Source organism: Eurytemora carolleeae, unplaced genomic scaffold (assembly GCF_000591075.1).
Source record: "Eurytemora carolleeae unplaced genomic scaffold, Eaff_2.0 scaffold1168, whole genome shotgun sequence".
NCBI lineage: Eukaryota > Metazoa > Arthropoda > Copepoda > Calanoida > Temoridae > Eurytemora > Eurytemora carolleeae.
In genome coordinates this window covers 45,226-62,522 of record NW_019397533.1, presented here as the reverse complement: position 1 = coordinate 62,522, position 17,297 = coordinate 45,226, and the positions used below count along the sequence as shown (strand labels likewise).

General features: G+C 31.0%; 2 protein-coding genes and 1 long non-coding RNA gene across 3 annotated transcripts in view; 1 reads left to right on the top strand and 2 right to left on the bottom strand.

Moving 5' to 3' along the window:
- Positions 1–295: 295 nt before the first annotated feature.
- Positions 296–2,487, bottom strand: LOC111714768 (uncharacterized). Its single transcript, XM_023489968.1, has 5 exons — positions 2,232–2,487; positions 1,820–1,886; positions 1,000–1,057; positions 554–595; positions 296–501 (listed from the first exon to the last, which is right to left on the bottom strand). The coding sequence occupies exons 1-5, from the start codon at positions 2,321–2,323 to the stop codon at positions 332–334; spliced, it is 429 nt and encodes a 142-aa protein (XP_023345736.1). The 5' UTR covers positions 2,324–2,487; the 3' UTR covers positions 296–331.
- Positions 2,488–7,142: 4,655 nt separating this feature from the next.
- LOC111714765 (uncharacterized) lies at positions 7,143–7,579 on the bottom strand. The gene is made up of 2 exons (XR_002768070.1): positions 7,505–7,579; positions 7,143–7,224 (listed from the first exon to the last, which is right to left on the bottom strand). It is a non-coding gene; the product is annotated as an uncharacterized LOC111714765 (long non-coding RNA).
- Positions 7,580–14,360: 6,781 nt separating this feature from the next.
- Positions 14,361–17,297, top strand: part of LOC111714766 (purine nucleoside phosphorylase) — a 15,122-nt gene continuing 12,185 nt past the window's right edge. Inside the window, exons 1-3 of the mRNA XM_023489966.1 lie at positions 14,361–14,489; positions 15,619–15,671; positions 16,734–16,783. Coding sequence (XP_023345734.1) covers positions 14,395–14,489; positions 15,619–15,671; positions 16,734–16,783 — 198 coding nt within the window. The 5' untranslated portion in view covers positions 14,361–14,394. The remainder of the gene's footprint in view (positions 14,490–15,618; positions 15,672–16,733; positions 16,784–17,297) is intronic.

Below are 17,297 nucleotides of genomic sequence, written 5' to 3'. Positions count from 1 at the left end.
ATTTCAATATCGCTGCTATACAATGTTGTAGACCTTTGAAACTTCAAACTATGAATGCAATGTTAGATAAAATAATATGAGTTTGAAAATCAAAGGTTTATATCATCAGGCTGCAAAGATATAGGGATTACAAAAATTGAATTTGTAGCAAACCTTTGTAAACCTTATGCATAACTTATTAACTGAGAAGATCATGAATGAACGTAAGTTGATAAAAGATAATATTTTAAAGAGATAGATTATACAGATTGAGATCTATTCCAATTAAAATACAGAAAATAGCATTTCTAGATATTTTTTGTGCACTATTCTTTCATATTATTTTTAATCTTCATATTCTTGTTTTCTTTATCGATTTCTTTCTTGTGTTTCGTATTTTTATGTTGATAATTTTTAAGACTTTTTTGTTTATAATATTTGCATCGTTCTTTTTTTCCAACGCATCCATTCCAATGGAGGCTTGAATTTTCAAATCCGAAACAATTGGCATTTTTTTTAATCCTAAAATATCAAAATTTCATGATTTTTTTTAATAATTTTAAGGAAAATTTACCTTCAACATACATTGATTCAAGGGTAGGGATTAATTCCCATTCTAGAAAATATAAATATAAGAATAAAAATATAAAATACGAAAATATAAAAATGTAAGGATATAAAAGAATGAAAACATAAAAATACAAAATTATGAAAATATGAAAGTATTGGATTAAAAAGTATAAAAATATAAAAGATTATTTCATAAAAGATCATGAAACATTATTCAAATACTGTGAGAACCAAAAAGCAGTGAAATTTTCTTTAAGTTGTAAAATTTCTTTAAGTATTTTCTGATTGGCAGCTAAACTATGTCTTCTCAAAGCCCTGACCACTATTAGAGAGATAAGAGTTGCAATAATTGAAAATTGGCAACATTTTTATAGTTAAAAGGAAGAAAAAAGACAAAATTTATTTCACAATTTTCTGGATCTTTCTGTTTAAAATAAAATGATATTTTACTGTCTGGGAAGTTGATATCCTCTGTTTGTTCTGCACTCAGCATATTTTCCATCCATCTCTGCAATATTTCAGGATTTTTTAAAATAATTTTTTTACATTGAGACCAATACAATTGTTGAGAGAGACGACTGTTAGGCTCAAGTTATGATTTTAAATTTTTCAATTTTAATGGAACACATAGCTATTGTGCAGTGTACACAACCCGATTTTAGTACCGCGGGTCAGGATGTCAGTATATAGAAATACAAAATATAGTTAACTGAAATGGATATATATCACGCCCCTTTAGTAAAAGTAAATTCAACCTATATGAAGCGTAAAGTCTGACCGCGTCAACCTTGTTGCACCGGCTAGTCCTTGTCCATAGAGCTAGGTACAGTACAAACTGGGACCGGAAAGGTTGATCCAGCTCGGAAATTAAATTGTACTATGGTTGCCCGTGAAATAACACAGAGACTTATTAGCATTTCAATACAGTATCAAATACAGAAATCGCTACATGAGAAAGATTGATCAGTATTCAGTGTTACAAATCAGTTATTACCTATACTAAAGTTGTATTATCACCATTTCAGTGCCCTACACTGTATTGATATATATGCTGACCACTGCAAGACAGTTGATTTCAAAGCTACTTGTTAAACTGGTTGCTTTATAACAAGCTCATGAACAAACAAGATTGTTAAAATGTCGCCTTTCTATTCCACTGTTTTATGGGTTCAACTGTATCATCGAAAATTTTAAAGTTCATATTTTTCTTTAATATAATCCTAACTTTACCGAAATCAATTTTTATTTCTTGAATTTTTTTTTTAAATACCTCATTTTCTCTGTAGGAGTTAAACTGATCTCCAATCATCGCCATCTCTAGGTCGGATCCATAATGTCTAAATATCAAAATACAAATAAATGCGTTCTCATGTACATTATTGAAAACTCAAGTTCATTTTATGTACCGACACGACTTGTAGGAAGCTATGGGGCAAGTCCACTGGACATTTCGGTTCATTTACAGTACCGTTAACCGACTTTAAAACCTGCTATAGCAAGCTCTGCAGTACACTTACAGGCAATTTAAGGCAAAACAGGACAGTGCGCCCAATGAACAATCCACTTCTAGTGAAATTTATTTGAGACCTTAGACGGGAAAACGTACATCTACGTAAGTACGCATTAATATGAATGTAACGAGATAATACATGTGTGTACATAAATGTACATAGACAATTAACCTGTTTAAGTGAAGAATGTACGTGATAACACCCATCACTAAAGAGAAGAGTAGAAACCAGCAACCTTTGAGGTTAAACCTTGACTTTCTCATAACATATCATCCAACTCCTTGCTATTTCATTACTGGCACACAGACCCACGTTCTATAGTAATCATTACTAAACTTACACTATTATTAGTAACTTCAAATGGGCCTAAAATTTTCAAAAAGAAAAAAATATTTATAAACTTGTAAAAAAACTTTGATGTACAATTTTTTGGCAGAGATTGTTAAATTTTTCTAGAGTAGTGAGTTATATACTTTTTTTCTATTCTACGCTGGGTTTATTTAATATTTATAAGCCTTCATGAGTTATTATTAACTTACAGGGCAGAGGGATGAATTATTAATCAAATAAAGTTTGAAGGATCAAATTTAAAAGTGTGTTAAAAACACAAAACAGTTTGAATAAAAGCCGAGCTAAAATCATAAGAAAAACCCTTTTGAAAAACCCTGTAAAGTTTGTTTAATTTTCCAGGAAATATACTGTATTGTTGTCATATGTGCTGCGTAAAATATGTTCACATCAGAGATAAGAGAGCTAGTAACAGAGGAATCTATGTAAGAAAGTCCCGGGAAAAAAGTTTCTGGAACAAAAGCCTGGAAATAAAAACTTTGGAAAAAAAGTCCAAATTTTATCAAGTCCTTGGAAAAAATGTCACTGGAAAAAAAATCCTGCGTTTTGGATTCCCGGGACATTTTTTCCTAAAAAAAGTCCTAGAAAATAAAGTCTCGAATTGGTAGGACTTTATTTCCGGAGACTTTTTAATAAAAGGACTTTTTTCCACAGGACTTTTTAGTGTGAAATTTTTGGACTTTTTTTCGGAACTTTTTTTCCAAGGACTTTTTTGGCGGTTACCTATCAGAGCTCTAATGAAACCTATGATATGCGATATTTTCCACAGCATGTTTTATTGTGTACAAGTAGGGATGTTAACGTTTTCATTTTTATGAAAAACGATCGTTTCGTTAAGAAAACGACAACGAAAAATCGAAAACCTAACGATCGTTTTTTATAAGTTCGTTTTTTTTTAAATGGTCGTTTTTAAAACGATCGTCGTTTCGTTAACGATCGTTAACGACGACCGATAGTTAACGAAGATAGGAAAACGACCTGAAGGGCATCTGTACTTATCATTGATTAGTTTTTAAAAAAATATCAAGAAGTTTTAGATCCCCAACAACTTTTTTTAATTCATGTAAGCAGACATTAAATAAAGTATGACTGTAATTTGGTTTTTCAAAAACGATCGTTTTTCCTAAAACGATCGTTTTCATAAAGTTTGTCGTTTCGTTAACGATAACCCTTCGTTGACGATCGTTGACGACGACCCTTCGTTAACGATCGTTAATATAATTGTCAATAAAATTTTTTTTTCAATAACAATCGTTTTTTCAAAAGCAATCATTTAAAAAAACAATTGTATAAAAAACGGTCCCAAATCGTTTTAAAAAAACGATCGTTTTCAAAAAGATCGTTATTCGATTTTTAAAAGTTCAAAACGAGTGGGTCGTTTAAAAAAAACGATCGTTTTTTCGAAGGACAAAGTAAGACGACTTTTAATCTCAAGTTAGGGCTGAAACTAGTTTAATGAACATTAAACATAGCAATTGTACAGTGTAAATAGACCCTTTTCACTTAAATAGTGCTTTGCTAAGTTACTAGTAAAACTATTTGCTTTGTAACAACATCAAAACGCTTAAGTATTGCTATAATGTCGTCTTTCTATTCCATTGTTTTTTGGTTATCACTGTATAGTTCTAGTAGTCCAATGAACGTGATGCACAGCAAGTGGGTAGTATTCACAAACTTTTTATACAACAGAGTTAGAATGATTATGCATACGGTTGTACAACAGAGTTAGAATGATTATGCATACGGTTGTACAACAGAGTTAGAATGATTATGCATGACGGTTGTACAACAAAACACCTTAACAGTTTATTTTTAATCTTTGTGACAGAAACAATCTCAAGGAATAATAATTGTCTTAAAACGTTTTTTCAAAAAGTGAATATTTGGAAAAATTATCTTTTTTCCATCTCATAATCTGAGTTCGTTTCCCTTATGTTCATTTGACAGCCCCCCAAATTTTTTTTTACATGATCTTTTTTGTTTGTTTATTTTCTTGTGGTTTTTAACAATTTCTAAAATTTTTTTTATCGATTTTGATGGTTATTATATCGTTAGAACTGACGAGGGTCAACACAGACCGAAATATATTTTCAATAAATGCGGAACTAACATCTATTTTTTTACTCTACAGAGGTTTGGTCCATCACCATCACCGAGTTTTGAATCAGTAAAGTACGGATGTCCGTTTTCACTGATTATCTAGAAGGTCTTACAGGGAGAACCAGAAAACATTGGAAAAGGAAGACAACTTACAGACTCAAATTATGACTTTAAATAAGAATATTGAATATAAGGCAATGCAATTGTGTGCTGTGTAAAATGACCTATTTAGCTTAATAAGTTATTGAACAAGTTACTTTAGTAAAACTATTTGCTTTGTAACAACATCAAATATACACTTAAGTATTGCTATAATGTCGTTTTCACAGTTTTCTGGTTCTCACTGTAACTATAATATCCCTTTTGAAATCAGGTATTATAATACTAATAAATTAAGTCTTTTCCACAAACTCAAATTTTCTAATCTAATAATCTAATAATAATCTAATAATTTTAGATATTTCAAATGATAAATTCTGTAAGATCAAATAATCTAAGTTTGAAATAATAAAGGTTTACACAATCATGCTGCAAAGATATAGGGATTATAAAATTTAAATTTGTGGTAAAGACTTAATTCCTTTGATAATAAATACGTTCTTGAACTGGTTTCTTAGGATACTCTGTACTTGAACAAATGTTCTCAAATCTTGAAATATTTCCGGCATTTTCTTTACAGCTGTTCTTTCTGAATAGAGAGGGGTTAAAGGGATTGTAGACGTGAAGTTAAGTATCTCTATATTTAAAGAGCTTGTTCAACTGCGAATCACAACATTACCCTTGAAACCTTAGATATCCTTTTTGTCCGGCTAAAAATGTTTTTTTCCCTTTTGGTTCTTCTATAAGAGTTATTTGTGGTTTTAGGCTTCAGTTCATTACTTTTTTTCTATTAATATATTAATATCACTGATTTTTAACTAATACAGAAATGTAAAGAATACGGCTGTAAATAGGAAATGCTAATCCTTAAATTGAGACATTACTTCAAATTATGCCAACAGTCCCTTTAATAATTTATCAAAACTAAACTGTTTGCAGGTGCCCCTGGGTTCAGGAATCATTTTCTTTTGTTGCTCAATTATTGTTATTATCACGCCTTTATTTGCACTTTTCAAGAGCCTTCGTTTTTTAAACGTACTTTAACGGTTTTATTATTGGAATAGATTTAACAACAAGTTGTTGGTTAATACTCACTAGCCACCACCCCACCCCCCTCTAAAAAAGGCCGTTTCCTGAGAAAAAGGAAATAGTATGCTTAAATTGTCAGTTAAATTTATAATCTTTTTAGAAACAACTTCATCTCTTCTGAAAAAACCTCTTGCAGCGCTGAACTCCTCCACACAGACCCTGAAGCGAAAGAAGGAACTGAAGACTTTTGAAAGCGACAGTTCATTAAATACTCTGATGAGATTAAATATCTGTGATGAGGAGCAGTTTTGTGTTGTAAGAGCAGACATTAACTTCCCTCTTAACCCAGAACGACGAAATTCAGATCAGTCTCAAAACTGTCGATTGCACTGCACTCAGATTAAAAATTAATTTCTATGAATTTTTAATTTTCTAATTATTTTTCACACACCATAATCCCTTATTTATAGTATAATCCAGCCAATATGATGAGGATATAGGTTAATCCGTGGAATCCTTTACACTGTGATCTAAGAATTCTAAAAAATTCGAATAAATTACATAAAAGAGAATGAATAGTTTAGACTGGAGTTGGAATATCCCCCTTCCTCAATCTATATGTCACGTTCACACAAATCCTGTCTTCTAACTTCCGATAATCTTCAGGACTCCAGATTGAATATTCCCCCCTTACCCCACTAACCNCATTAATAGTTCACGGTGAGATGTCGTTTCATAAAATGCGTTTTACAAAACCTTTTTGTGTTACACTATCTTAATATATATTCGGCTTTTTTGTGTTCAATAAACGTCAAAACGGCTCAACCGCCCTACTTTTTTATTGTAACTCATATTGGATTCGGAAAGATTATGGTCGGCCAAAAAAGAACAACATTTTGAGAATCTGACAATAAAAATAGAAAACCCTGAGATATTTTCGCAATGATATCATTTAAAGATGCAAGGGCCTTTTTTATAGCTCTTAATATTTTAAATCTGTAAAGTGTTTACATCCTACCTAAAGTTTTGAAGAAGAATTTGGTAACTAAAGAATTTGGCATCAGAATTTGATCCTCTTATTTCATAGTTATTTATAACTGTCTATCTACATATATATCAACTTTGTATATGTATTTGAGGGAGATAGGGTTAAGTATTGACGTTTGATCCCAAGGGATTAATGGATTGCTGGATTGAACTGGGATCCTGAATATAATGTGACGAAATCAATATCTTATCAATCAATCGGTTTGTAAACTATCTATCTATCTATCTATCTATCTATCAATCTATCTAACTATCTATCTATCTATCTATCTATCTATCTATCAATCTATCTATCTATCTATCTATCTATCTATCTATCTATCAATCTATCTATCTATCTATCTATCTATCTATCTATCTATCCATCTTTCAATCTATCTATCTATCTAATGTAAGAGACACATTACACACTTTCAGAAGAATAGCAAAACACCTTTTAACACTATTTTCTAATGGAAATTAACAAACGAAAATATATTTTAAAGACATATTATAACACAATTTACAACTTTTGTTTGCTGGCATAAATCTCTCTGTTTGCCTGAAAAATAAGATTCCTAAGAAAGGAAAGATAAACTGACAACTTTAATTAAAATCAAAATGATCAATTTATGAATTCAATTTGTATTCAATAGCATTTTGGTCTACCATTCAAATATCTTTAAACTCACTTTTTTCATTATAAACGCAGCCACTGAAAAAGAAATATAAAAGTAAGAAAAAATTTATGTGACAACCTCCTGGGACAAGGACCGAATTGTTAAATCAAATATCAACTCAAAATTAAAATGATGATAAGGATAATAATGATACTTCAATACCTGGGAACGAACTTGCTCTAGAAGTTTTCCCAAACTCAATACTCGACTATCAGATTGTTCAAGATCGAGCTTTAATATAAAAATAATTGTGATATAATGATAATAATAGTAATAATGATAATAATAATAATAACAAAGAATTATCTTGATAAAGATTATAATAATAGTACTTTTAGGCCAAGATGTTAGTGATGGAAGAGAGCAGTTTGATTATGATTATAACACTGTTAATTAGTAATCAATAAGATTATGATTATAACACTATTAATTAGTAATCAACAAGATTATGATTATTATAACACTGTTAGTTAGTTTTGAATAATTACAACAAGTGCAATATTATGATTGATGAGGCTTATATTCGAAGGGGTTGTATCAATGTAACTTTTAAGTGACCATTTAAAGAGTTGCATGTATAATTGACAATGATACCTTTAAACCTTTGCCAAAGTAAAAATTTAGTTTTTTCTCAAATTAATTATTTTATATAATACTGTGAAAGGTTTTAGAAGTAAGGAAAGAAGGAAGAGGAGAAGAAAAAATACAATTTTTTTCAAAACCGAAAAAAAACTCCGCCTTTCATATTGACTGATTTCTGTCACCATACAGATCTAATTAAAGAGATTTTTAAAGAAATGTAATTTTTCCGTCAAACCTAACTGATTAAACTTTGACAGACAATTCTTGGTCAGATTTTTTTTTATCTAACTCTTTAACTTTAGAAAGCTTTTACTCGCATCTCTAATTTATTAACTGTTATATATAAATGTTTAAATAATCAAGTTGCAAAAAGGGGGTTAAAACATTAGAATCAGTTCCCTTAAAACTTAGGAGCTACCATGGCTACAAACACGATCACTACAATTTTTGGACTTTTAGGATTTTAGATTGAATCTCATTTTTTTGTTTACATATATATTCAGTTCTTCCAAGTTGTTATTTTTAAGAAATTGTATTTACTATAAATTGTTTGTTTTCATTTGTAAGGATATAAATAAACCATTTAAATTTTACTCTACTTTATATTTGTGTGTTTATTAACCTTGTTTTCTTTTTTATAGTTTTACCTTTCTAAACTAGGGTTTCGTCTCCAGCGAACGAAACTTTCGCGTTTTTTCGCGAAAATGAATTTTGCGAAAGGAAGCAAAACTATCCGGAATTTTGCAACAACAAAAATTTGCGACATTTTAACGAAAAAATGCGAATATTTCTTTTTTTTCGTGAAATTTTGAATTCATCTGTTTCGCGAAAATATGCGAAACTTTTGCAAAAAAAGTTTCCCCTTTTGCTGGAAACCATTCCATAAACAGGGGGAAACTCCGGTATACAAGAATAAGCCAAATTTAAGCAAACCTTATCATCCCTGAACCAGGGCGAGATGCTATACACATAAAATCAATATTGACTAATAAGACATATAATAAGACATGAGTGAAAAGACATAACTCAAATTAAACACCTTGAATCTCCAGATATAAAACAGGCCAGAACAGAAATAAGAAAAATCTTCTTTAGTGTAAGGATCCCAGAGGCCAGAGAGTCCAAAACTATCAACATTTTTAAATTAAGATATGACTCATGGTTATAAGAGACTGCTTCCTGAGCTTATTTGAACCACAAGTATGGACCTCAAGCAGTCACTGGACCTCACAACACTCCTACCATGGTCCTACCTGGACCTCTTGGAGTTCACCACCAAGTTTACCCAAGTAGGTTAGTAAGATGTGTTAAAGTGTAAATTTAGAAGCTTTGCGTAATCTATAGTGAAGCTTAATAAAGTAAATAGAATAAACTGAATTAAATAATGAAACGATTACGCACATAAACTATATTACCACGTTCTAATAAAAAACTAAATTTACATGTGAACTCAGTTTCTTCTACTTGAATTCAATCATGTGTTGGTTACATGTTGGTCTATATAATTCATCAATATTCAACAATCTGACAGCGTTGTTATTTCATTTAAAACACATATGCAGGCATATGGTGTAAAACAGAAAAGACAAAAACTGAATGTTTAACCCTAAACAGGGTGGGTAGTAGGGGAGGAGGGGGGCGTTTGACACCTCCCACCTCCTCTCCTAGTTTTGTTTGCCCTAGTACTCTTATTTTTTTAATGCATATGGTAGGGTCCAGGGCGGTAAAAAGTCTGGTTCGTGTAAAAAAAGATGAAATAGTCCTTATCTTTTGTGTTTAAAACTGCAGATCTAAACGTTATATCTTTGAAAAGCCCTTGAAAAATGAATGTAGAAACATGTGTCACATCTTTCACAAGTTTCTACATATTTTTACCCTTTTTTGGGCATTTATTTCAACCCTTCCTAACACCCAAATTATTAGGATATCGGTCCAATATTTTTTATTAAGGTGGCCTTGACAAAATGGGCTATGCAAATGCATGCCTTTATAGTGTTAATAGGCTAAATTGTGATCGAAAGTTATAGTTCTCTATAGGGTAAGGACCGAACCCTTAATTCCGCGTGCCGGGGTCCCCTTTTTTGCCTCCCCTCCCCCTCTCCCCCCCCTCACATGGAAGTGCAACATTTGATATATAATCATGGAATTGCGGGAAATATACTTAAACTAATTCATTAAGTATGTTACAGGGCGAATATTGTGATTTGTGGGACTTATAAAACTGAGGATTAGTGAGACTCATAAAACTGAGGATTAGTGAGACTCATAAAACTGAGGATTTGTGAGACTCATAAAACTGAGGATTTTTGAGACTCATAAAACTGAGGATTAGTGAGACGCATAAAACTGAGGATTTGTGAGACTCATAAAACTGAGGATTTGTGAGACTCATAAAACTGAGGATTTGTGAGACTCATAAAACTGAGGATTAGTGAAACTTATAAAACTAAGGATTTTTGAGACTCATAAAACTGAGGATTAGTGAGTCCCAAAAAAGAGAAGATTTGGAAGACGAATTAAAGGAATTGCAATTGACCCTCTAAGCAAAGAGGGCAATGCCCGATTTACAGCGGCCACTCTAGTATGCCGAGTCCATTAGTGCCTGATCCAATCAGGGTTCTGTCATTTGTGTGGTGTATATTCTGAACCAATAGAATTTGCATGGCGGTAACATCTATCTTTCTTTCTATCTCATCATCCAATTAGAGATAAATCCTTTTATCGGCGCTTTACACTAAATGGAAATATTTACTTCTACTAAAACTATAGTACCTTTTGAATATTTGTGTGTTTGTTAAAAACAGAGATATTTGTGTTTAAATCTATCGAAACCCGCTTGTAATCAGCTGAAAATTCAAGTGTGCGTTGTGTTGAGTTTGGTACAGTCTGAAATTAACACATTGTATGATAACATTGAGTCCACATATTGTCTTACCATTCCACAGTTTTATTAGTCCCACTGTAGGCTCTAATGACTTCTGTTTTATGATTTAATTCTTTAATTTTGCCAACACTTATTGAACACAGTCAGCACTATATACTTTCCATGAACATATTTCAATGAATAAGAGTAATTAATTTTTATTATTGTTTAAATAATTTTTATTGCGACAATATAGGATGTCAGCACATAACATTAGCAACGTACACACGCTAGTCAACCAAAATTCTTTATAGATTTGGCATTAGGACTGTATGCCGGATAGGGCCTTAAAGGGACTGTAAGCGCGATTTTAAGTAAACCTCCAAGCAAAGAAGCAAGAACCCGGCCCTTAAACAGTTTTATCTTAGGAACCTGAAATGTCGTAAATGTTGTATTGAAAGTTATGAATTTTAATTAAATATTTAAAATTTCAAAAAGGTTTACACTACTTAAAAATTATTAACACCGTATTGCATCTTGAGCGTTGATTTTTTTTTGAAATTTGCCAAATTGTTGTTTGGCACGAATGTCCCCTGACTTAGTAAAAAAACACACATCAAACACTCATTCATATTGATTTTTATAGACTTTATTAATGAGTAGAAAAGTCCGGGTATACTTTATAATCATATTGCAAATAGACATTTTAAGTTTCATATATAAAGGTTTACAGTAATCATAAATTGTTTCTATCTTTGTGCGCTGAATTCTCAAGAACTGTTAAGTTTGTTTGACTTTTTAAACAGCCTCAGGGCTAGCTGACATTTTGATGTAATACAGGTTTTAAATTCAATCACTTTTATTCCATATTCTTTTTAAATTTTACGCTTAACCAATTACAGACTGGCTGGCGACTTTGGGGGGGGGGGGGGGGCGTTTAATATTCTGCTTCTTTTCAGTTTTATTTTTAATTAAGTATTCTCGTTATTGAAGTTATTGCTTTCAAACTTTGTCAAATGAAAAATAATAAAATGATTTCCACCTTAAAGCATATTAAGATTTAAAAGTCTCCAAGCTATCGTGAACGCTTAGTATCGATGTTTAGATTTGAGGATAAATGTTTGAACCCTCAATTAAGGTAATGAACAACACTTAAAAAAATTATATCAATCCGTAGGTTTGCATAACATATCAAGATCAATGCTTAATCCTGAGATTGACAACACAACGTAGTAGTTCTGAATTCTAGGAATGTGAATCTAATTATTTTTACTCAAAAGAGATAATGTTAACATTATAATAATAGTACTTTTAGGCCAAGATGTTAGTGATGGAAGAGAGCAGTTTGATTATGATTATAACACTGTTAATTAGTAATCAATAAGATTATGATTATAACACTATTAATTAGTAATCANGGGCATGATCTTCTCAGCTATTAATGTCAACACAGACACTAGTTTGTAAACTGTCAATGCCAAACCAATGGGCATGATCTTGTCAGCTATTGATGTCAACACGGACACTAGCTTGTAAACTATCAATGCCAAACCAATGGGCATGATCTTGTCAGCTATTAATGTCAACACAGACACTAGCTTGTAAACTATCAATGCCAAACCAATGGGCATGATCTTCTCAGCTATTGATGTCAACACGGACACTAGCTGGTAAACTATCAATGCCAAACCAATGGGCATGATCTCCTCAACTTGTTCGTTAAAACAAGGAACGATTACTCTCTCAACCTATTCTAAGCCGAGTATCTTCCAACTAACTATATTTGAAATTCTATGTTACAAGTTAACATTAATCTACATAATTACAAGTTTTAAGTTATATAAATATATATATATATTCAACGTAATTAAGCTCATCATGTGTCACATAGTTATTTACAACGCAGTTAAGTTAAATCACAATATGGGTTTGCATTACTATTTACAACGTAGATAATGAATAATGTACAACGTTATTCATGTTTACAGATCTAGTGTTACACAAAATTTATTACATGTCTGGGTTATGTCAGTAACTGTCTAAAATTAGTTCTTGTATAAATTAATATGATTTTGCATGCATGTAGAGATCGGAATTTTTGTGAACAAACAGAATTGTACGTGAAAGATGGCATTGTTCAGATGGACGAACAGCTTGAATCTTTCAGAAAAAATGAATAACTATAATAGATTTTAAAAACGAATGAAAAAAAATTTAAAAACGATTTTAAATATTTTGAACAAATCAAAGAAAAAACAAAAAAAATTTAGACTAAAATAAAAGCTTTAAAATATTTTTGGAACAAAATTTTTATAAGACGATAAATTTTTGCTCAACAAACGACTTTTTCGAACAACTTTTAAAATTGTCGTTTTTTACTGAACCAATGATTTTATTGAACGAACGATTTTGCTGAAGAACGATTTTATTGAAAGATCGATTTCCCTGGACGATCATTTGGTCAGAAAACGAACGAAATAGATGGAACGAAATTAAGAAAATACCGAATGCGCCCATCTCTGAACAGTAAAGATAGTAAGCTAGATAGAAGATACAACTGGTATTTGCAATTCAAACAGTTTAAAATAAAGATTTTGAATAAACATGTCAGTCATTATTAACAACTCAAATTGTTAATATGTCAAATAGAAATTTCCTTGTTTTCAAAACAATTTTTTTAGATGTTCATTAGTTAAAACAAATTTCATGTTTCTGTTTAAACAAAACATTAAAAAAGATTAATATTTCAAGAAATTTGTTTATCAAGACTGAAAAGCAGTTTTCATCGTAACAATGTAAGAATATCATGAAATCCACTCCCGAAAGTCCAAATAATTATTTTTTTGTTAAACTTTAAATTAATTGCAATGAAAACACAATGGAACTTTACTCAAAATCAGATCAAAGGATATGATACTAAAAGAAACGAAAACCCTGTGGCCGAATTTAAAGGTTTAAATTGAGCGCCGAAGCAAATCTTAAAAATTAATTACAATTTAAGTGAAACCAACCATAATTAAGCCGCGGCTTAAATTCTTTAAATTCGGCTTCAGATGATTTTTTTTTCAGCATAGTTGCAAATTTATTATATTTTTGTGTGAAAAGGGTGGGGGTGTGACGGGGCCGGGGGGAAGATAAGGAGTTGGCGTGATATGTATTTTATTTAGTTACTTCGCAAGCGAAATTTTTTTTAATTCAATTTCAAATGGAACCTTGGAACTATTTTGAGAAACATCTTTTAATTTTCTCTATTAGTGTGTTCTAATTTTCCGTTTTTAAAAATTTTTATATTCCAGTTAAATTTGTTAAATGAAAATAATGATAAATGTGAATGATCAAAATATGGCGCTATAAAAAAATCTTGACAATCATTGCAATAATATATTCAATTTAATCTAATTACACACTTGCAGGCTGTAGCTGTAGCAACAAGTGGACATATTAATACGATAATTACTCAGAGCTGGGAACTTTAGAATGGATACGTTTAATCCAAATATCCAATGTGGACACTTTTAATTTTTTGCTTAATCCACTCTTTTTTGATATAAAAAAAAATCAAAAACCGGTTTTTCAAAATCAGAGAGTCCCATCTTTTTAATTTTAAATGGCTTGCAAAATTTCAAATTTCCCGGCTTCTGATATATGTGACTCTGAATGGCTGAATTTTATACCCTTTTCGGGATTCAAGTACACGATTAGGTTAGTATTGAGATTAAAAAGAGAGAATCAAGCATTGATCTCGATATCCACCAGCTCTGCTCAGAAATACTGAAATGAATCCAGGACAATATCTCAGTTCAGTTCTTATCTCTTTAACATTACTTTCCGTTTACACCCATCACCCTTAGTGAACGTATAAAATGCCTTTTTTTGCTGAAAAATAGGTGAATTTTTTATTAACATAGGTATGTATGTAGTAAGCAGATACTTTTCTTATAAAACTATAAGATTTTTTTGTAAAATCATGATAAAAAAAATATATTTAGCAAGAAATTCAACTTTAAAAATCTTTAAATTGCCTCTTTTTTTCTTATAAATGTTGAAAAAAAAGTTTCAACTTGTCGGTGGTAGTGAGGGTAGTGGGGAATTGAAAAATAAATTATTGAATAAATGTTGAAAAAAAAGTTTCAACTTGTCGGTGGTAGTGAGGGTAGTGGGGAATTGAAAAATAAATTATTGAATACATGTTGATAAAAAAGTTTCAACTTGTCGGTGGTAGTGAGGGTAGTGGCGTAAAGTTTGATTTTTGAAAAAAGAAAATGCCGATTTTTTTAGTCAATGTTACTCCCTGGGCACCCATTGGGTTCCCTCAACAAATTTTAGCACATTCGGTATAAACCGATAGAACAGGTTTAGCTAACATCTATACAAAGCAATTATTACTTTATAGATAAAAAAGTTTGCGGATACAACAATATTTGTTTGTGGATTTTCAAAATTTTACAAAAATCAAAAAATGTTGGAGACAAATTATTGTAATCTTGAGCATCCCTGGGGTCATGCGAGGTCCCACAAAAAATGGGCCCGATCAGTTTTGCCGTGTTTACGTTTATCGGTTACAAACAAACATGCAGACAGACAATTAAAATATATATAAACACATATATGAAAAGGCCAAAGAGGGAGGGGGTTGTGAATGATGCCCCATATCTCTCTAAAGAAGCTATTCAAACTTTTTTGATCCTTTTCTTGGATTCAATGGGAATGGCATTTCATGCCTATACTATATCAACAAATGGGGATAGATTAGAATATATATTATACAGCGCAGGATAATATTTTTGATATTTAAAACGCATGTTTTCGACCTCAAAAATGTATTTTGCAGGAAAATGGCTGACTCTACAAATGTTGGAGCTACCCTAACTAATGGTATAAAAGGTGAACTAAGATTTTAAACGGTTAACACTTTCCCATCAAGCCTTGACGTTCCATCCCAATTTGACCTTTTAAATATTTTTTTTTTTAATTTTTCTCTTTTTTTATTTTGTGCAGGCGGATGTGTTTTAAATAGAAAAGTAAAAGAAAAAACCGTACGCATTACGCCCTGATTTGTCTAGGATGAATGTCATATCATTCATATTTAAATTACAATGAAAACCAGATGAAAATGGAATAAGAGGACAACATTATAGAAATATTTGAGTGTATTTGATGGTGTTACCAAGCATATGTTTTACCAGACACTTATAAAACCATTTATTTAGCGAAATGGGTCTTTTCACACTGCACAATTGCTGTGTTTCGTCGTCATTGAACTTTTTAAAGATAAAACTTGATTCTAAAAGTGGACTAACTATTCCAGAGTTTTCTGGTTAATTGTATATAATAAAGCTCATTGCTCATATATATATTTGAATATTTACATGTTAGCTATAGCGGAAAATTTTTAAAGTGAACCCATGGGTACCTAGGGCTGGGCACGTTCCAACTTTCATAAAACGTTTCGCTAACGGATAGTTTTAAAAAAAAAAAATAAAATCTCAAGTAGCCGTTTATAGTTTTAGAGGGTAAGAACAAAACTTCATTTCGTTAATGGTATTTTCCGTTTTTTAACCGTATTTACCGTTGTTAACAATCTCAATTTTATTAAAGGTGTTAACAGAAAATGTTCAACAATCTTTAACGGCTCCAGCCATTAACATTTCTGTTATATTTTTTCAAAAACGGCTATCCCGTTTTGTTAACGATTTAAAAATTTTTCCGTTTGCTAACAAACTCTACCGTTAATTTTCGAAAACCTCCATTTCGTTTAGCGAACTTTGCCCAGCAGGGTACCCCCAGGGTAACATATAGTTGCTAAAAAAATCGAAACTTTTTTCTTCAAAATAAAAAAAATTTTATTATTCAAATTTTTGTTAATTCAATTTTTTTTTCTTTTAACATTTTTTTTCACTATAGCTATCAATACATACATGTAATTAATTACTTTTTAAATTTTAGATCCTATTTCGCGTGCAGCTTTGCAGCCCACTGCTGACTATATTTTACAGGTTACAAGTGTAGAACAGTGCAAATATTTAAAACTAAATCATGATTTGTTGACGTTTTGTTTTTCTTAAAAAAAGTCCAATTATTTTTTTTCCGGATGTAATCAATTTAAAAAGAGTAAAACAGAGATCCCCAGAATATTTTGAAAAGTTTAATTTGCCAAGAATAAATCAATATGGTGTGTAGAAAAATCGTAACAATTCTTTAAAAATGTTAATAAACTCTAAAACAGAACCCCCACATATGTTTTAATAGTATCTTTATTCTTTTTTAGGGGGGGAGGGGCGTGTATGTTTTTATTGAAGATATAACATTTTATTTAAGTTTGTGTTGAAAGAAATCAATATGATATTATTATTGTTTTAAAATATAAACAATTGTTAACATATGCATAAATCTACATATACAGTATTTTTATGAGAAGAAGAATATATCATGTGTATTTTTAATACTGTATGTTCTCCGTCCTTCCTACAGTCAATAACTCGTCAATTCGTCCAGGATCACCCTAATAAC

Bases quoted from the DNA above. Each gene is read 5' to 3' on its own strand.
- LOC111714768 (XM_023489968.1), bottom strand. From the start codon at position 2,323: ATGAGAAAGTCAAGGTTTAACCTCAAAGGTTGCTGGTTTCTACTCTTC. The intron at 1,887-2,231 runs GTTAATTGTCTA...TTTGATATTTAG, and splicing joins TACATTCTTCACTTAAACAG to ACATTATGGATCCGACCTAG. The intron at 502-553 runs GTAAATTTTCCT...TTGATATTTTAG, and splicing joins TGAATCAATGTATGTTGAAG to GATTAAAAAAAATGCCAATT.